This window comes from Orycteropus afer, unplaced genomic scaffold, assembly GCF_000298275.1.
Source record: "Orycteropus afer afer isolate SDZICR_OR568_19922 unplaced genomic scaffold, OryAfe1.0 scaffold00027, whole genome shotgun sequence".
In the NCBI taxonomy this organism is placed as follows: domain Eukaryota; kingdom Metazoa; phylum Chordata; class Mammalia; order Tubulidentata; family Orycteropodidae; genus Orycteropus; species Orycteropus afer.
In genome coordinates, this window is record NW_006921614.1 from 4,005,339 (window position 1) to 4,026,806 (window position 21,468).

The window sequence follows — 21,468 nt, forward strand, 5'->3', positions numbered from 1 at the left end:
CTCCATGAAACTCGGAATGTCACATAAGAAATAAAAAACTGTGATTACTTAACTGTGAAGGAGGGTGTGGGCAAATAGGGGACAAAGATTTTTTTTTCCACTGTAGTTTTTACGTATGTGTGTTTTAACAATATTACTACTAAACAAATATTCTTTTGCTTTTAAACGCCATCTGTGGGTAGTTTATGGTCCTTTTCTTTACATCACTATTTAAACTTATAAAAGGCTTTATTAGGCCAAGCACGGCAGCCCACCAATTCAAATAAACTCTCGACTGAAAACGCTAATTTGGCAGCCCGCCAGCTTCAAGCTCGCCTCCAGGAAGGGCGGGGCAAAGCCATATCACACCGCTGAACTCGCGATCCAGGTGGGAGTCGGGCTCTCGCGGGAATTCAAAAGGCTCCGGCCGCTAGCCATGTGACTTCCCCGCAGCGCCCAGCTTCCGCCCCCTGAGCGGAGGAGCCACGTTGGCGGAGTTGCTCGGTCAGGGGCGGGCTGCAGCGAAGACCGGAGCGTGGTGCGTGCTCCGCCCTTCCCGCCCAGGGCCCGGATGAAGAGTAACGCCATTACCACCGGAGCCTGAGAGCACTCGCGGACGGCGACTGGACACTGGCCGGTCGCACCATGAGACTCCTCCCCCGCCTGCTTCTGCTTCTCCTGCTCGTGTTCCCCGCTACGCTTGTACTCAGAGGCGGCCCTGGAGGTGAGGCGAGGGCAGTGGATGGGGAGGCTTGGCCGAGAAGGAGACGCTAGTGACTGCAACTTTGTAGTTGGGAACAGCCACGGTTCCCGCGGTCCGGCGCCCATCTCCCCCACCTCTGTCCATTTTCTGCCCCATTCCCGGCTTGTAGCAAGGGCCCTAGCGCTCTGACTGAGCCCTGGCGGGTATCTCCTCCCGCTACCCCGCGGAGTGTGGTGGACATTGCTTGGCGACCTTACCCCTAGGTCCCGACGGCACCCTGCTGGTGTGTCTGGAGCTGGTGACCTTAGGTTTGAGGAGGGGACGAGGGGCTGGGCGCGGTGGGGCTGCGCGGAGCGTGGGCACCCAGTTTTACTACTCTGGCCGCCGCCTGCGCGCTCCACCCCCATTCTCTCGCTCTCTGGGCTGACGTGTCGTTAGTGACTACGCTATCAGTCCTTCATTCATTTACTGAAGCCCTTGTTATTTGCTCACCAAAACTGTTACAGCTAATATTTTATTCCGGTGGACTACCTTCTTTATGAGCACCCCAGTCCCTGTGTGTTACCTGTAGTTTTGATTTCCAGAAAAACTCCCCATCCTCACCTCCGTGTTCGTTCCTACTGCCACTCCTGTAGGATAGCTCCCTATTACTTCTGCCCCCCTTTTTCTCCAGCTGTCGTTTGTTTGGGAGAACATCGTATTGCGTTGAAAAAAAAAAGTAGTCCATCTTCGAGATTTAAGTTCGTTTTTCTGTGTAGGTTTATTTATGTAGGCTTATTCTTTCCAACAGTTAACCTGGTGTGAAGTGAAAGTAACGCTAGAGAATCTGGAGTCTTGGCTTCCTGCCCTAGTTGGAATAAGAATTTGGGTTTACTAATCTGTAAAGTGAAAGTATGTGTAACTAAATGACTCTAGAATTCTGCTCAATTCTATAAGTTTAAGCAAGCTGTATGGCAAAAGTGAATGATAGTGACATGTATCCACGAATTATATTGTTAAGGAAAGGGAGATAGTGGGTAGAAAACCACGTGAGACATAAGCCGTGACTGCTAATAAATGTATTTGCAAGTTTAAAGAGAAAACTCTTTTTCCTTCAGGAGCTGCTTGCTGGTTTGCGCCCATGTAAAGAAAATTTGACAGTTCTTGTTTTAGAATGTAGACTCTTCATGTCTCAAAAACTTTTTTAAAGAGACATTGATTCATTATCTAAATGGAATCTAACATTTTGTGAACATACTGTTTGTGAGGCACAGTCTTCCAAAAAAATGTTTTCTCTTAAGTTTCATAGATGACAGTTGTTAGACTTTGTAGGTACAAAGTTCTTACTAAATAAAATAGTTTTAATGTCAAGCCTGGATATTTTTCTTGCTGGTTTTTGAAAATTATCATGAATTATGTAATGCACTATTTTAGTCTTTGGTCAACAGGCTGTAGAGAAGGTGTTTGTTTATTTCCAGTTCATAATGCGTAGTTGAATGTTGTTTAATATTTTTGCAGAATGCTTGGCCAGTAAGAACTCAAGGAAGTGGAAAACATGTTCCTTACAATATACTGTTTTCCCTGAGTATTGAACATGAGTATTTTCCCTGAGTATGCACATGCTTCCTTTCTCACGTTTTTTTCCCTTTACTGAATTGCCACATCATCATTTCTGAGAAATGTTGGAAGACTCACTGGAACTTTGAAATTCTTTTGAAGATCTTGCCTGAGTTACATTTAATGTGACTTACATACAGTACTTTTGAGTATAAAATTTTGATATATAGTTTCTTGACATTACAGGCAATATTTAACTTCTACTTTGTGATTTTAAGTGTGGAAGAAATAAAATATCTTTTAAAAAAGTTTGAAGTCATATGCAAAAGTAAATACATTTTTCCTTTCTCTTATATCAATTTGGAGTCACTAATATCATTTTCACTGAACAGTATGTTTTATGCAAGCTAGTTTTTACTGTTGATGCAGTCCTTGGAATTACATGCTATCAAATTCAAAGACTTTTAGTGGTAGTCAACAATAATAATGGTGTTTCTTATCTGGATATCAGTGCTATTATCTTTAAGACTTGAGATTTTTTTGTTTTGTTTTGTTTTATATAGTTAGTGATAGAGATGTAATTTTGGATTTTTCTCACTTTTGGAACAAACTTATTTTCCTTAATTACTTGAAGTTACAGATTTTTTTGGACCTAAGGGCATTTTTACTTTCTGGAGTTCATTTTTCAAACTGTTGAGTGCTTTTTAAAATTAAATAGTATTTGTCATTAAAACTATCGTGGGATTGTTAATACTAGTAGTGAAATAAACCTTCTGAATATTCTTAGATGCATTTTAATCTAAGCAGTCTCATGCCATCTTCACAACGGTTGGTATGTCCGAGCCCATTGTTGTAGCCACTCTGTCAGTCTTTTTGTTGAGGGTCTTCCTCTTTTTCACTGACCCTTTATTTTACCAAGCATTGTGTCTTTCTCCAGGAACTAGTCCCTCCTACAATAATATATATGAAATGAAGTCTTTCTATGCTCTCTTCTCAGGAGCAGTCTAGCTGTACTTACAGACGAATTTGTTCATTCTTCAGGCAGTCCATAGTATATTTGGTATTCTTCACCAACACCATAATTCAAATGCATCAGTTCTTTGGTCCAGCTTTCTCATGTATATGAGACAGTTGAAAATACTATGGCTTGGGTCAGGTGAACCATAGTCAAAGTAACATCTTTGCTTTTTAATACTTTAAAGAGGTCTTCTGCAGCAGATTTGCCCAATGCAAATCATTCAGTTTCTTGACTACTTCTTCTCTGGGCAGTGATTAAGTAAAATGAAATACTTGACACTTTAAGTCTTATTCTCTGTTTTGAGGAGACAGCTGGTTCCCAGTCATATTTAGTATGCCTTCCAACCTGGGAGGCTCATCTTCTGGCACTGTATTAGACAATTGCCAGTTTTCAGTGGCCAGTGTTTTCAGAAGTCGATCTCCAGGTCCTCCTTCCTAGTCTGTCTTAATCTGAAGCTTCACTGACACCTGTCCACAATGGGCAGCCCATTTGAAATACCAGTGGCATAGCCTCCAGCAACACACAGGCCACCATAGTATGACAGATTGACAGAAGAGTAGTGGTTGTTACCTATACTTGGTATTAAAAAAGTATTCCCAGGGTAAAGGTTAACTGCTTGTTTTACATTTTATTAGGTTCGTTAGCAGTGGCTCAGGATCTTACAGAGGATGAAGAAACAGTAGAAGATTCAGTAATTGAAGATGAAGATGATGAAGCTGAGGTGGAAGAAGATGAACCTACAGATTTGGTCAGTGTTATATATATATATATAGTGCATGTTGTTGTTGTTGATACTTGCCATTGAGTCAGACCTGACTCATGGTGACCCCTCCTTGGGTTTCCGAGGCGGTATCACTACAGAAGTAGGGTTGCCCAACCTTCCTTCTGAGGAGTGGCTGGTGGATTAGAACCATCAGCCTTCTGGTTAGCAGTCAAGTGCCTTAGGCACTACACTACCAGAGCTCCTGTGTGTGTGTGTGTGTGTGTGTGTGTGTATGTATATATAGTACATACAAAGTGTATATAATACATCTGGAATTTCTTTAATAAGAACATTTGGTATTAAAATTCATGCTTTTAAAACTTATCACTGTGATCAAAGTGTATTGAAATTGAGGGTAGAACAAAAGTATTTTCTGAAACAGAAGGAGACGTGGAATAAAGAACAAGTCACAATCATTTGGACATGTGTCTGAGGATAATATACTGGGAATAGCACTGGACTGTGAGTTAAGAGATTTGGGATACATGGCATTTAGCTTTCTGACTGGCAGTTTTTATCTCTGTGTCTGTTTCCTTTTTCGTTCTTTCAACAAAGCAAATATTTTTTGCATGCCTGCTTTCAGGAACTTTTCTGGATGCTAGAGTGGACAAAACATATTTTGTCTGTTCTTACAGAGTGTATATTCTTGAGGCAGTCAGTGTGTATGTATTTTGGTGGCAGGGGATGAGGGCAAACAATAAAATATGTTTCCTGAAGAGTTACAAGGTCAGAGAAGGATGTCTTAGAATTCTTTCAGCTCTGAAATTTTCATTAAAAAATTATACCCTGACAGTAGGAATGTTGGGCTGGAACCAGAATCACTGCAGCATACTTCTCGTGAATCCTGCATCCTCTCCTGGACTGACTGTCCTACGCAGATTTTTACTTTTTTTCTCTTTTTCTTATGTCACACTGGAAACTGGAACCTTCGGTGAATCTAGATTTTGTCACTTCATGTAAGGTTAAACTGCCAAATCCCTATTTTCCTATTAGTTCAATATCAAAATAATTATCCTGGTATAAAGATTTTGTTCCTCTTTTGACATATCCACATTTAATGGAGTATGCCTCCAACTAAGCAAATCTTGCTATTTTGTTGATACACTTTTTCAATTAACAGTTTCGTGCATCTTCACCTACTGTTTCATCTGAACAGAATAAAAACCAGTTGCTATTGAGTCAGTTCTGATTTATGGTTACCCCGTGTATCTTAGAGTAGTACCCTACGAATTATTGTACTTTCATAACTCCCCTTTAGGAAACATTTACTTATCTATGTGCCAAGCTTCATATGTGTGTATTTGAAATAGTTAATCTCTCTTAAACCCCAGAATCATTTCGGTTTAGTCTTAGCAATACCATTGCCTTCAGTGTCAAAAAGTGAAGGTCATCAAGTGTGAATTCTTCATTTCTTCTCAGTGACTTGTTTCTGTTAAGCCATACGTGTTTATGTGCTTTGCCTTGATTTGCTACCCATTCTCTTCTTGAAAGAGTATTCTGTACAGCTTTTTTGTACCGTCACTTCACATTCATTACCTAACAGGTCCCAGTCTCATATCTAGTAGAACTGTTCTCCTTGCAACCTAATTGCTAGATTCCTGTCCTGTAGTCCATTGTTATCCTGCCTGAGCTCTTTTCTGTGCCACCCCTCTCTTAGTTTTTCCTGCCCAGGTGCTGTTTCTTGGTCTCTTTGTCTACTACCTTCTCTTCCCTCTGCTCATCCCCTTAAGATTGGTGTTTCCTCCAGTTCTGCCTTTGTTGTTGTATTTTTCTTCCTCTGTATACTTCCCCTTTTGCAAACTCACTAAAACCTGTGGTTTCAGCCACTTCCACCCATCTGTTTGGAAAAGTAAATGGCATTATAAAAATGCCAGTAAATAGTGATGCCCGTAAGTACTGTAATTTATTAAGGGCTTGGGCATTTCAAATATATGAACATTTGTGTAATCCTTGTGGTGCCTGGATAAGTGATACTGCATTGATGTTTAAAGTAGTAAATATAAAATTTGTTCAAACTTTTATCAACTTTATTGAGGTAAAATTTTTGTACTACAGAATTCCAACTATTTCTGTTACTTCAGTCATTTCTTCCAAATTGTGTGACTAATTCTCACAGGAAAATTCTTCTGTTAATTAGGATGGATATCTTCATAGATAACAAGTTACTCTAGAGCAGGTGTCTTGAGCCAAATCTGTCCATGATCATTCTTCCACATATTTTCTGTGGCTGTTTACATGTTACAGCAACAGAACTTAGTAGTTGGAGCAGGTACCTTATGGCCCACAACACATAAAATTATTTTATTTACTATCTGTCCCATTACAGAAAAAGTTTACCACTCCCTGCCCTAGAACCTTATAGTTCAAAATGTGGTCCAAGTACTAGTGGCATCAGCAATTCCTAGATGCTTATTAGAAATAAAAGATTTCATGCTTCACCCTAGACCTGAGTCAAATCTACAAGATCCCCCCAGGGATTAGTGTGTACCTTACAGTTTGAAGTCACTCAATGATACGGCATAATGAAAATCTTACCACTACTAATTCCAACAAAGCTATGGAGATGCCGTATTTTGCCCCAAATCTAGTTACCTTTTTAAGTGCTATTCTATTTTTCCATAGTAATCCCTTTTTAGTCTTGATTTTTTTTTTTTTTTTTTTTAGGCAGAAGATAAAGAGGAAGAAGATTTATCTGGAGAACCTGAAGCTTCACCAAGTGCTGATACAACAATTCTGTTTGTAAAAGGAGAAGGTAATACAGAAATAATCATTTTAAGTCAGATAACAGAATTAAAAATGACAAATTCACTTTTGGGGCAATATTGGTAATGCTTAAGATCTTTACTAATTTTCTTCTTTTACCTAATAAGTATAGCAAGAACAGGTGTTTTATGCGAGGTAATGTTCCCGGTATTCAAACTAAGGAGAAAAGTAAATAGGGCCCCATTTAACTAGAAATTTCTTTAACAAAATTGTTCTTAAATGTTTTTCAAACTGCTGCAGCAAAGCAACTTTATCATAGTTTTAATGTTAAACATAAGTGAAATATTAAATCTAGCATTTGATCTCATTAAAAGAAAATAAATAGAAGGGGTTATATTTATTGAGGGCAATATGCCAGCAACTATATTCAAATTTTGGCTTGTATTATTTTATTCAATCTTAGCAGTAACCCTGTGAACGTTGTTACTGTTGTTACTCACATTTTATAGATACAGAAATAAGGGTTTAGAGAGGTTACAGAATTTATCCAGGGTTACCTAGTCAGTGAATAGTTTGTGAAGATAAGGTTCAGACCCAGATTTGTTTAACCCTAAAACCTGTGAGGCAGACTGGGTGAAACTCAGCTTTGTAGAGTATAGTATAGTTGCTGAAGACTTAATATTTAAAGTTGTTAATTTTCTTGATTTTCTCAATTTTCAGTTTTATTCCTACATACTTTCCAGCGTTACACGTACAAAAAGTGTGCTTTGACTAAAAGATTTTTTTCTATTTTTTGTAGCTGCCTGCTTGGGTCTTACCTTCAAATTTGCATTTTGGCTAATTAGTTAAAAGTATATAGGTATTGCCTGATTGACTTCATATGACAGTGAATACTACACTTTCAGATAGAGTCAAGTAACCTCTTAAATAGACTTTATCTTTCTGTCATTCTTTTCTCCATTATCTGCACAGGTAGCAGATAGTGACTTGAAGGGGAAGATGACATCACTAAGCTGTGTAGCTCTAATTCATGATAATCTTGCTAGTAGAGATAATACAACTCCTCCTTAAATCACATAATTTGGATATGATCTAGTCTGAAATTGAGATGCTCAGTTGAACTTTGAAGTTGGGATACTAGATAAAGTACAGGCAAAAAAGTTTCTGCTTAGAACCAGCTCCAATCAGTTACTAGTTACTAGTGTTAGATGACTCATGAGTGTTCTCATGATGGGGGTTCTGAAAAAAGAGGCGATACTCAGCAAGAAAAGGTACCATAATCCACTAATAATGCCTACTTTTTGTTTTGTACCCTTTGCATGTTTTCTAATTTTTATGTCTCTATTTTGTTTCTTAGATTTTCCAGCAAATAACATTGTGAAGTTCCTGGTAGGCTTTACAAACAAGGGTACAGAAGACTTTATTGTTGAATCCCTAGATGCCTCATTCCGTTATCCTCAGGACTACCAGTTTTATATCCAGAATTTCACAGCTCTTCCTCTGAACACTGTAGTGCCACCCCAGAGACAGGCAACTTTTGAGTACTCCTTCATTCCTGCAGAGCCCATGGGTGGGCGACCCTTTGGTCTTGTCATCAATCTGAACTACAAAGATTTGAATGTAAGACCCTCTAAACCTTCATTTATTTAAAGAGAGTGAGATGGCTGGGGAAAATTAACATTGCTTTATAATATCCCTATATTTGTTCATTCAAGTACCTGTTTTGTAGTTGAAACTATGATAGGCACCCAGGAGGCAAAGATAAATTACAGATACATATCTCTGTCTTTGGTTCTGTAATCCTTTGGAGGAGATGGACATAAATAGCCACTATCACAGATTGATAAGTGAGATAGGCTGGAGATGGATGTGCAGTGCTATACTATGCCTTAAGCTGGGTCTTAAAAGGAAAAGAAGCGGTAAATCACAATGGGTTCTATTCCTTTTTCAGTTAATGCATGTTAAGTGATTTGGTTCATACTTCCATTTGTGGCATGCATTTTTGCCCATTTTAATGCTTCTGTTTGTAAGTTGGGAGCCCTACTGGCATAGTGGTTAAGGGCTTTCCTGCTAACCAGAAGGTCAGTGGTTTGAACCTGCCAGCTGCCCCCCCAGAGAAAGATGTGTTGATCTGTTCCCATAAAGATTTACAGCCTTAGAAACCTTGTGGGGTAGTTCTACTCTGTCCTATAGGGTCACGACAAGTTGCACTTGGTTTGATGGCAATAGGTTTTTGTTTTGGTATTTTTAAATTTTAGTAACTTTCTGGAACTGTTTCATCATTTGATGTACTCATAGATAAAATATAATTAAATGTGTTTAAGGTAGTTTCAATGCAAGGTTAATTGTTTATTTTTAATTTATGGGAACCAAATGGCCTAATACAAGTTCTGGTGTCATTCTGATGATCTTTGCTGTGTATATTATATATCCAGTGAATGAATGAATAAGTGAATGAGAGAAACACGCTAGAATTTTATTGCTGGAAGTTGACCTTTTGATGCCAACTAGTCTAGCTTCCTTCCGATGAGAACACATTCATATCATTCCCTTTTCAAAAATTTTTCAGGGAAGGAAATTTCATTCTCTCTCAGAAGCTTATTCAACCTATTCATTATGACCCCAGTGTTAATATGTCTTCCTTATATCTGAGTTAAATTTCTCTTGATGCAATTGGTTTTATCTCCCCCCGCCATTTACTTAGTAGAGGAAAGGAAGGGTTTTTCATCATTCCTATCTTCAAAATAATGTATTAAGCATCCTTAGCTTTGCAGTTAAATAACTTGACATTCCATCTGGTTTTCAAGTAGAACTAAAGTTAATCCAACAGGCATGTATATAGTTTCAGTTCCATTTTGATTGTTATTTTCATCTGTGTTCTGATTCCTGGAGTTGTCTGAGTAGAGGGATGCAAATTGAGTTGTCTTAAAGTGAAACTTAAAATTAAAGTCTAGCAATAGATGACAATTTTAAAAAAGCACTACTTTGTGTGTGTGAAGCATCAAAACACTCAGAATAGCTAGCTAGCTGTATAGTGATAGTGAAATGAGATTGAGCTAACAGTATCGTTTCTGACTGATAAAAGATCACAACAAAAAAATATTTGGTAGATCCTGAAAATCACTGATCCATTTATGTCAAAGAAATTAATTTTCATCTGTTGTCAATTAAGAGCATGAATTTAACTTTTGTTCAGGTTTGGTTCTTGGAATGATGTGCTGCTGTAGCATTTTCATGATATTTTCCCTATTTGCAAGCAATAGAAGCTAGTGTTTCTCATTTTTACTCTTATTTCTCTGGTTTCTCACACCATCTGCCCACCCTTCCCCAAAAGAAAGTGGAGAACAGCTTTGGTAGAGTTGGAGGCGTTTTTATTTTGTAGGAGAAGATAACATGTTAATGTTGAGTCCCTGATATTGAGTAGTACAGTTATATATTTTGGTGAGTCTTACTTCCTAAGTGATGAGAAAACTGTATTATCTATCTGTTAGGGAATTGGTTTTAAGAAATTTTATCAGCTTTAATTTTTTTTCAATGTATTTCAGATTTTTTTTTTTTCCTTTTGAACAGGGCAATGTATTCCAAGATGCTGTCTTCAATCAAACAGTTACAATAATTGAAAGAGAGGATGGGTTAGATGGAGAAACGTAAGTAGAAGTGGCAGTATTATGTAGATGCTCATTTTACAAGGCTATTCCTTATAAAGTTCATAAGGCTTACTCCTGTCAACATTTTTTAAATGGTGAAAATTGTATGACTGTAAATTTAACGAAATTCTGACTATGCATCTGTACTTTAGATGATTCTTATAACTATTAATACACGGCAATGTTAAGAAAGACAGTTACGAGAGACAAAAATTTTTTTAAAAGTAGTGGACTTTCTGTTGTTCTTTTTTGTGTTCTTTTCTGCCCCATGCTTGCAAACTGACCACTCACTAGCTTAAGCTAAGTTATATGCCTCTAAGATTGCTGCTGAAAACAAATTAGAAGATTTTATCTTGAGAAATATTAATGTTCTTTGCAGAAGTTTATATTATAAATGATGACCCATTGATTACTACATACCTACATCTAAAGTGATTGTTAAATTGTGAAAAATTAATATTCTGATATTTGAAGGAGAGAAACCTAATGCAGCAATATTAAACTGTTTGTGAACCTTGAGTTTAACATAATTTATGAAGTGATTCATTTTAGATCATAGAATGGATATTTGTTTACTGATTATTCTTAAAGCTAAAGTAAAGGAAACTTATACAAAATTACTACCTGAATCTACGTTCAATTTTTTAAAAAATACTTTATATCGTTTTTCCCCACAAGTTATTTAGAAAGCTTATATCATGTGTTAGAATTATAGTTGTAATTAGCTATGATATTTCCTATTACTTAAAGCAAATTAAATTTTCTTTTTTTATATCAGAATCTTTATGTATATGTTCCTCGCTGGTCTTGGGCTACTGGTTTTTGTTGGCCTTCATCAACTCCTAGAATCTAGAAAGGTAATTATAGATGAGTGCTCTGAGTTTGTGTATTTCTTTTTAAAAGAAACCTGAAGATGAAACTCAAATTCACATTTTATTTTTCTATTTACTATATTTTTCCCATGGATATGTTATTTTATGTAAAAGCAACTTAGCTTTTAGTATATTTGCTTTAATATTGTAGAGTTAACTTTAAACTATAGAGATGATAATTAAAGTCTTTTCGTTTAAAAAAGAATTTGGCTGCATTTATTTTATCAGTGAACACTTCATTTCTTATAAGTGTTATTAATAGGCACTTTCTTTCTAAAACAGAAATACTTAGTGCCTAAGTGTTCATTTCAGTGACTTTCTTTGCCCCATTTTCATAATCGCATTTTTGCTATAACTGTGTATTGGCTACAAATGCATCACCAGTTTTTTCCCATTTGAATGAAGCCAGTTCGGGGTTACCTTTATGTGTATTCACAATCTAATTTTGTGGATTATATAATTAATTCTTTCTTTCTTATATAGATAGCTTTAGGGGTATTTGTTTTTAAGGGGGGGCTAAAGAATGGAATTGAATCACTTTTTTACTTTCTAGCATTTCTGCAACAAATAGCTGGGGAGAAAATTTGAGGTGATTAACGTAAATGAATTTTTATGTTTTTGCTTTGTCTAGGCCAGTTTTTCAAATGTATTCAGCTAATAGTGCGGAAACTGTCTTCTTGAAGCATTTTAGTAATTATCCTAATTTTGTTGAATGTGAAAATAAATTAAATTTTTGATTAAATTTGATTTCCTAAGGGAAATAGAAGTACTGTATAAATAAAAATTTGTATAAATAGAATTTCTTATTTTGTTCACCAGTTGTATAACATATGAAGCTTTACAGCAAAGGAAAAGATCCATAAAGCCTGAGAATAGATAATTGTTGTGAAGATTATTCTGTTCTTTAGAGATGGTGCTAAATGTGATTTTTCCCCCCTCTAATTAATAAAATATTTGCATAAGAATATGTTCTAACACTAGAAAAGAGAATATTTTTATTTGCTAAGATCAATTAAATATCGTTATAATAATTATTATAATGGGAATCTTTTGAAATATGTGTTCATGTTCTTTTAGCGCAAGAGACCCATACAGAAAGTAGAGATGGGTACGTCAAATCAGAATGATGTTGATATGAGTTGGATTCCTCAGGAAACTTTGAATCAGATCAGTAAGTACTGTTAAAACCTTGCTGGGACATTTTTCTCTTAATAACTTACATTTAGCAAAAAACATTTGGTCAATGCCATTTGAAACTCATCTGTCATTACTTCTATAGAATCTAATATAATGATTATGAAGATTTTTAAAGACTTAAACTCTGTAGTATTTTTTTATACTTTAATTTAGAATGCTTCCAGTCTGCACTTTAGGTACAAACGTGTGAATTCTCTATCTTCCTAATCTTTTTTCTGTCTCTTTTCTTTCCTTTTGCATCAGTGCAGAGTAGAAGAGGTGAGACAATTAACTTTTTTAATGGTATTTGCCACAGTATTGGGGGTTCTTGTGTAGCATGTGAATATGGCACGTTTAATGAGTGGTGGAATGGTTTTCTGATAATACATTTACTGGAAAAACTAATTACTCATTTCAGCATGAAAGAATACACCTGAAATAATACCTACCAGATATATTTCAGTTTTATTACCTATATAATTAGTTAAAATATTAATCTTCTAATTGTAAAAGAACTATTCCAGGTATTTTCTATACATATAAAAGCATATATGTCTGTGGTTTCTTTGTGAGTGTTTTACACAAATAGGATCATACTATATGTACTTGATTTTTCATACTTTGGATTTCTTTATGCTAGGTACATATATCTTTATTTCATTCTTTTTAGTAGTTACCTAGTATTCGTTTATAAATGTCCTGATACATTAAATCCATTCTATATCAAAGGATAAAGTTATTTTCAGCTTTTTACGGTTACAAATTATAATATTTTTATATATGAATTATAGGAAATGTTCTTAAAAGTGAAATACCTAGGTAGAAAATTGTGTGCATTTAACTTTTGTGAAAAATGTTTCCCTCCCAAAAGATAGTGCCAATTTGTGTTCTTAAAAATGTACAGTATTGCTTCTCCACTGTCACTGAAAACTTTAGTATTATCAAATGTTTTAATCAGTATAATACATGGAAAATAGCATTTCATTGATTTTAAGGTATATTTATTTAAAAGTGAGGTTGGAATTTTTTTTTTTAATTGAATATTGTTTTTTTAATTGCTTCCTGTGGGCTCTCATTATTGAAGCATAATTACAGTATGGCAGGGCTTTATTACAAGTAGTGACAGAGTAATGAGAGCATAGGAAGGACCTCCTTCTCCCTTTAGGAGAACTTGGAAAGCATTCATAGGAGAAGTTTACATAGAGAAAGGTTGGCAGTAAGGAGTTTTCAAAGTTTTGTGTGCTAGGCTAACCACTGTTGACTTACATTCTAGATAAAATGGAGTCACTAGACACTTTAAAGCAGAGAAATAACAAATTTGTTGTGTAAAGAAAAAGTTTTGATGGCTGGCAAGGAAGAGCTGCTGGAAGCAGGGATACCAGATGAATGATTGCAGTAAAACACATGAGAAATCATTGGGGTCTCAGTAAGGCATTAGGGATGGGATTAAAAAGGGTGGAAAGATGTTTGAGAAGTGGAGTAGATAGAACTTTAGATAATTTTTTTTTGACTGAAATGTAGTCTGAGCTTAGGCCACTGGGTGGAAGATAATACACCATTAATATGTTGGTGAAAACAGGACAGGGAGCACATACAGCTGAAGAGAGGTGTATCAAACATGTGGAGTCTATGGATGAATAGATAATGCTATTCAGTAAGCATGAAAGTTCCATTTTAGAGCACAAGTGAGTTAAGATTTGGAAGGTGTTGGGATATGTAACATAGGTGGTCATAGCTGAAGTCATGGGAGTGAATTGTCTTGTTCTGGAAGGACAAATTCCTCTTAATGTCCTGATAGCATAGCAAAAAATAATACTGGGTTGTAGACCATGGCCTATTTACAGTTCACCAGAATTTGTTAAGAAATTTAGGGTGTATTTACAATACAAGTTATTCAGAAATAGTTATATTTTAAATGTCATATGTAGAATTAGTGCTATTCTACTAAAAATAAAAACATTAAAATTAAAAACTGAAGTCACAACATTATTGATGGAGTTACCCTTTTGAAAGAATTCTTACGTGACAGATACATTGATGGATTATAGGTGGATTGACACAATGGCTGCAATGATAGGCTCATTGTGTAGCAAGGATTGTGAGGCTGGCTCAGGACCGAGCAGTGTTTTGTTCTGTGGTACATAGAGTCACTATGAGTTGGAGCTGACTCAACAGCACCTAGCCGCCAACCTCTCCTCTTCAAAGACTTCTTTAAAGTGCTGAAGAGCAAACTTGTCTCTTTGAAGGCTAAGGTGAGCCTAACTCAAGCCTTGGTATTTTCAATTACCTCATATGCATGTGAAAGATGGACGATGAATAAGGAAGACTGAAGAAGAGTTGATGCTTTTGAGTTGTGGTGTTGTTGAAGAATACTTGAAGGTGCCATGGACTGCCAGAAGAACGAACAAATCTGCCCTGGAAGAAGTTGAGCCAGAATGCTCCTTGGAAGCGAGAATGGCTAAACTTTGTCTCACCTGCTTTGGTCATGTTGTCAGTAGAGACCATTCCCTGGAGAAGGATATCATGCTTGGTAAAGTGGAGGGTCATCAAAAAAGGGGAAGGCACTCTGTGAGGGGATTGACATGTGGCTGCCATTAATGGGCTCAGATATAGCAAGGATTGTGAGGCTGGCACAGGACTGGGCAGTGGTTCGTTCTGTTGTACATAGGGTCACTATGAGTCGGAGCCAACTCGATGGCACCTAACAACAACAACATCTCACTGACATTGTCATCTGTGAAAAAAAGCTGAGAATTAATACATTTTATAGAGCAAAATTCAAATCATATGTAATTGTGTTTTTCAGTTTGGAGATAATGAGTACTATGTCATAATACTGTGCTAGGTTCTGAGTGGTATGTTAAAAGTCATTTAGAGTATTACTGTTTTCTCAGGAATTTACATTTCAACTTACAGAAATAAAGCACATTTATGAAATAGTTGATAGAGACATTATATGATTATGTGCTAAAATGAGTATTATAGACAACTTAATACGGAAAAGGGATCCTATAGAGTCAGGAGAGGTGTTCTGGAAGGAAGGAATTTAACACATGGTGGATGCCTTCTATGTACTCAGCATTCACTTGCAAGGTAAGTTGCTGACTGTTTACTGCTGAGAAAATTCCTCCTCAGAAAAAGTTAGTAACCTGCCAGGGTTTATAACAAGGTTTGTCTCATTCTATAAGTCCATGTGTTTTTCTGTACATCATGCCAAAGAATTGACACTTAATACTTAAAACTGGGTAGAATTAAAGTCACTAAACATTTTTTTTAACATTTTACCTTGCTGAAAATCTGATAGTGAAGTCTGAGTTTGTTCTGGAACCATGAATACTAATCTTACCACCAGAGACCCTTTTATTATTCCTTCTCTTTTCCTTATTAAAGAAATCCTTGTTTTGAAAATTTGACAAGGTAATAGAGCTTCTGAACAGCATGAGCTAATCAGAATTATCCAATTAAAATACTAAAATTTTACCAAATTCAAGGAACTTTCTGCCTTATCTTCTGTAAGTTTATCTTTGAGATTTGCTCATTGTTTTTGGAAATTTGAAATAGCTGGAAGACATGCAACACACTCACATGCAACCACACTCCTTTCTCCCTGCTAACTACTAGATGGATTCTCATCTTGCAAAATCCAGAGGAGTCCTGAGAGAGTATTTCAGACAAGTCAGGGCTAGAGAATGAAAGTTGTGAAAAAAAATAAGTGTTGGCATAAACATGTTTATTTGTTCTTTGAGACTATAGCTGTCTCTTTTATATACAGAGTAATTTATTGAACTTTCTTAATGCTCAGATATTTTAATATAATGACATACTACCCTCAAAATACTTCAGTTTGGAAAGAAGTAACATTTGCATAATCAACTGAAACAACATTACGACTCACAAAGGTTTATTAATTATAGTAAGTCCATGTTAAAATTTCTCCAGGTATTTCAAAAATGCCTTTTACCAACTAATTGTCCAAACCAAGACCCAACACAGGATGATGCATTGCATTTAGTTATAGCTCTTAAGTCTGTTTTAATTAATAACAGCTCAAGAGATGATGGACCACTTGTCCTGGGAAAAAAGTGCTTCTCAAACTTTAATGTGTGTACAGATCACTTAGAAATTTTGTTAAACTGCAAGTTGGGGATTCATTGGCTCTGAGGTGGAGTCTGAGACTCTACATTTCTCATTGGCTCCCCTTGGTCCTTGGAGCCTATGGAGTAAAAAGACTAAAAAGTCCCACCTGGATTTGTCTGATTGTTATTGCCTGATGTCTTTTAGCTAAAATTTCAAAATTGAATATGTAGACTTGATTGGATTTGAGTTAATCATTTTGAGCTAACTGTGTACGTCGTAGATGATCACTGTTTCTTCCTGCATTACATCAAGAAACAGTATCAGATTGTTGTTAGGTCTATTTTGACTTATGTTGATCCCATGTGGCAGAATAGAACTGTCCCATAGCATTTTGTAGGCAGCAAAAAAAAAAAAAAATCCAAGTTTCCAGGATCCCCACTAACACAGTATGTGGCCTTTTGTACAAATTAGAAAAAGGTGTATTTTCTGCAGGATGCATTCATGGTTGTACACACACGCAAGCAAAGACAAGGAATTGATGGGTAATTCATTGTGAAGTAATGAGTCCCTACAAGGAGCACTGGTGGCAGTGGTTAAGCACTTGGCTGCTAACTGAAAGGTTGGCAGTTTAAACCCACCAGTCTCTCTGCAGAAGGAAGATGTGGCAGTCTGCTTCCATAAGGATTTCAGCCTTGGAAACTCTTTGGGACAGTTGTAGTCTGTCCCATACGGTTGCTAAGAGACAGGATTGATTCAGTGGCAGGAAGTTTGGTTTTGTTTTGTTTTATTATTTGCAGGAGCAGATTGCCAAGTCTTTCTACCACAGAACCATTGGGTGGGTTCAAACTGTCAACCTGTCAGCATCCAAGTGCTTAACTTTTGTGCCATCAGAGCTCCTTGTCCCATCATTAGCCCTAGATGAGAATAGTAACCACATAATCTTTTTATGGCTAAGTTAGGTCTTTCCTCTGCAGTTTAGAAGTTGTAAGTAAAGAATTGTATTAAAAGCTAGCTGCAAGGTGACAAATGAGTTTTTTCCTTTGTTTTATAATAATCGTGTAAACTCTGATTTTTATAGAGTCGGTATGTTTCAGTCAAGTATATTTTGATGCTTAAATTGTTACAGTTTTGGCTACTGGGAACCCTTTTGAAGTATCTGGATCTTGTCCCTTTGATCTTTGAGTGATCCCTGACTTCCTGACTCAGCAAAATAATCCAATCTCATTTCCACCTTCTCTGCGTTAAACATGGAGTTAACCAATTCTCCAAGGCTCTCTGGATGATATTAGAAACTAAAATCTAGACTCTAGGGAGGTCATTGATAGTGGGTAACATTGTTTCTAGGCCCTTCCTTTGAAATGAGATAGAAAATACATATTTTTTTAAATCATGAATTTGTATTTATATTTTCAGTTCACCTTGAACATTAAGTTTTTGCCTGATTTTGTATCTTGTATAATTACATTCTTATAGTTGTTTTCTTGAAGCAGTGGTTCTTAAATGTTAGCATTAGAATCACCTGGAATGCTTCTTAAACACAAATTGCTGGGTCCCCACCACTAGATTCTGATTCACTGGGACCCAAGAATTTTCATTTCAAACAAGTTCTTAGACTGTCTTGGTGCTGCTGGTTTGAGACACTTCTGAGAACCATTGTCTTAAGACACGGTTTTCTTAAAGTAAAGGAGTTGAGCTGAGTTGCTGGTGACTTAGGAAGAAGTAGTTACTGTCTTTGGAAGATGTGATGTGTATGTTGCATAATTGAGGGGAAAATTGAGAAACCAAGAGGTAGTTTTGAAGATCATGGAGCAGGAAGTGTGCATGGAAGCAGAGGCTCCAAGTTTGGAGGAATTAGCATTGAAGAGGGCTGGTGTAATGACTACGTAGAATGTTTAAAAGGCATACTATTTAATTTACCAAGAGCTTTCTCATCTGTCTCACTCATCAGAATATAAGGAAAAAAGAAGTGGTTTGACACAATTTGAGCTTGTTATTATTACATTCAAGTCAGTTCTGACTCACAGCAACCCTGTGTATATACAACAGAACTAAACACTGCGCAGTCCTACTTTGTGCTATCCTCACAGCCATTGCCATGCTTGAGCCCATCATCACAGCCCCTGAGTCAATCCAGCTCATTGAGAGCCTTCCCCTTTTTTGCTGACCCTCTACTTTACCAGCTGATATCCTTTTCCCTTTTGACAACACAACCAAAGTATGAGAGATGAAGTCTGGCTGTTCTTGCTTCTATGGAGCATTCCTGCTGTACTTCCTCCAAGACAGATTTGTTCATTCTAGTGGTCCATGGTACATTCGATATTCTTCGCCAGCACCACAATTCAAATGCATCAGTTCTGCTGTCTGCCTTATTCATTGTCTGGTGCTCACATGCATATGAGGCAACTAAAAATAACATGGTTTGAGTCAGGCATCCCTTAGTCAATCCTTTTAAAAAGCCAAACTGTTTTTTGATGTTGAATAATTTGTTGGGTTTTTTTCCATCCAGTTGCTTTTGTTTGAGGGGAAGTGATAGGTGGGAGATTGTTTTTTTTTTTTTTTTTTTGATTGCTGAAAAGCATAATTATACACATCAGTTATTGTTCTTTGCTGAGATGCAATGCTGCTTTCGCTATTTGGTACTTGAGCCATTTTCCCAAAAGCTGAATGGTCACAAAATGCTACCTTATTCTGTTTTCTTTTGTCTCCTTCTTGAAGTGCTGAAGACCAGATGATTAAGGGTTTTAGATTCATTGTTGAAGTAAGCTGCATTGGCTGCCTAAGTGTATGTTGAAATGGGCATTGCAGGTCCTCAGAGCCCCTTTTTCATGTGTTTACTTCTTTAAAGCTTTTTTGCAGGTGATTGAAATTGTTAAAAGTCAGTCATCACCACTTCACATCTACTTGCTCACACTTAATGTATATACAGATGACTCCTTGATTCTAAAGTATCTTTTTAACCCTCAAAGGGGAGATTATATTCCGCATATTGCTTTTTTTTTTTTTTTTTTTTTTCCTTTAATTGGTCAATTGAGTAAGGGCAGCAGCAGTTCTTAGCTTAGCCTTTTTTAAGTAAACTTTTTGAAAATCTAATGAAAGTTAAAGGCTTTCTTAATGGTAAAAGTACACCTTTGCTCAAACTTTCCTACTTTGTTTTAGTCAAGTTTGTTGTTGTTGTTACGTGCTGTCAAGTCAGACCCGACTCATAGTGACCCCTCCTTGGGTTTCCAAGGTGGTATCACTATGGAAGTAGATTGGCCACCCTTCCTTACAAGGTTTAAACTGCCAGCCTTCTGGTTAGCAGTCAAGTGCCTTAGGCACTATGCTACCAGAGCTCCTTAGTCAAGTTTAAGAAACCCTAAAACCTATTACTGAACTATTTAATAGTATACTCAAGTCAGTTTTTATGTGATTTACAGACTCTCACTAACTTAGACTGCATTTATTCTTCACTTCTTGATTATCTTGTTATCCAACATTTTGCATTTACAATAGTGAAAAAATAAGTATTTTATGCATTAACAAAGTACCTCTGGCAGTAATGAATGCTGAGGTAAGAGGCAAGAGTAATGCTGCTGGCTGTGATGGATAAAGTTGTACATCAGTTTGGCTGGACCATGATTCTCAGTGGTTTCACAGTTATATAATGATATAGTCATCCTCCATTTTGTGATCTGATATGGTCATCCACCATTTTCACATAATGCCAGTTTTCACAGAATGATCTGATCTGTGGAACCTAACCATGTTGATAATTGAAGGATGAGTGTGTTCTTTTAAGCAGAATTTTTATGCTCCAAATATTTTTAGTAAACATTTACTGTATACTTTTTTTTTTTTCATTGTGATTTGGGTGAAAGTTTACAGAGCAAATTCACTTTCTATATAGCAGTTCACACATTGTATACTTTTTAAAAATATAACTGTGATGATATAATTTTGAAAAATAAAGATGGTCAGCTTTTTTCTCTTTCATGTCATTACTCATGGAGTGTTTACAAATGAACCCCATACTTTAGTGAAACCATCTTCTTCCAGTCCTTCACATTTTAGTGAAACTTACAGATGGCTCCTCATCTTGAATAAAAGGAGAAAAACTGATTGTTTCTGCTAAATAGACCACGCTAAGAATCTAACGTAGACAATAAAAGGAAAGAAGTAAAAAGACTATTGCTTATGTACATAGGATGGTTTCAGTAGTGAAATAATGTCTCATTTCCTTTATTCTGGTTATTCTAGGTAAATTTATGAAATTGCCAAAAATTATGCAAACCGCATGACTGCATTTGTAAATATTGACTCTCTTAATTTGTAACTAACAAATTTTTTAAGCTTCAAACCATACCTTTTAAACTAATTTTAAAAGTTAACTTACACCTGCATAAATAGGTAAATTGTAGAATTAAAGACATTTTTACATGGTGTCTTCAACATTACAGTAATCAGGATTAGATCTGTCTCCATCCTCTTACAAAACTGATTTATCTAAATTGTGGTTACCTTTTAAAGGATTGTTTTAAAGATTATTTTTAAAACTTACAGCTAGATAAGAAGCGCTTATTATTAGATATTCTTGAGTGTGAGTGTGTGTGTTTTTCACTTGATGGTAAGTGGAAAGAAATACTTTAAGTATCTTTTGAATCTCACGTACTTACAATAGTGAGGCAAACTTAAAACTTTCTCTTTTCTTTCCAGATAAAGCTTCACCAAGAAGGTTGCCCAGGAAACGGGCACAGAAGAGATCAGTGGGATCTGATGAGTAAATGTTCCTTTGTGCAACAATTCGGTCTTTACTTAACCTGCTCTAATGTTTTTCGGCCTGATGGGAATTAATGCAGAGAAGCCATATCACCATAGAAGGCACCTACTACTTATGTGTGGACTGAGCAATCAGAGTCTGTGGCGATAATATTGCTGAAAGTGCACTGCATTCGTTTTTCTAAAGTAACAAATTTGGTTTTTTTTTTAAAACCATTAAAGTCTATGTGTGTGCGTGT

The 21,468-nt window shown here is 36.3% G+C and overlaps 1 protein-coding gene across 1 annotated transcript; it reads left to right on the forward strand.

The window, feature by feature from the left end:
- Window positions 1-624: 624 nt before the first annotated feature.
- Window positions 625-21,234, forward strand: SSR1 (signal sequence receptor subunit 1). Its single transcript, XM_042783702.1, has 9 exons — window positions 625-703; window positions 3,872-3,984; window positions 6,664-6,751; window positions 8,060-8,322; window positions 10,273-10,349; window positions 11,128-11,206; window positions 12,299-12,392; window positions 12,662-12,676; window positions 21,167-21,234. Exons 1-9 carry the CDS (start codon window positions 625-627, stop codon window positions 21,232-21,234), a joined length of 876 nt encoding a protein of 291 aa, XP_042639636.1.
- The last annotated feature ends 234 nt before the right edge of the window (window positions 21,235-21,468 follow it).

Excerpts from the sequence above, each read along its gene's own strand:
- SSR1 (XM_042783702.1), top strand. The coding sequence starts at position 625 with ATGAGACTCCTCCCCCGCCTGCTTCTGCTTCTCCTGCTCGTGTTCCCC. Across the intron at positions 704-3,871 it reads ACTCAGAGGCGGCCCTGGAG|GTTCGTTAGCAGTGGCTCAG; the intron begins GTGAGGCGAGGG and ends ACATTTTATTAG. Across the intron at positions 10,350-11,127 it reads GATGGGTTAGATGGAGAAAC|AATCTTTATGTATATGTTCC; the intron begins GTAAGTAGAAGT and ends TTTTTATATCAG.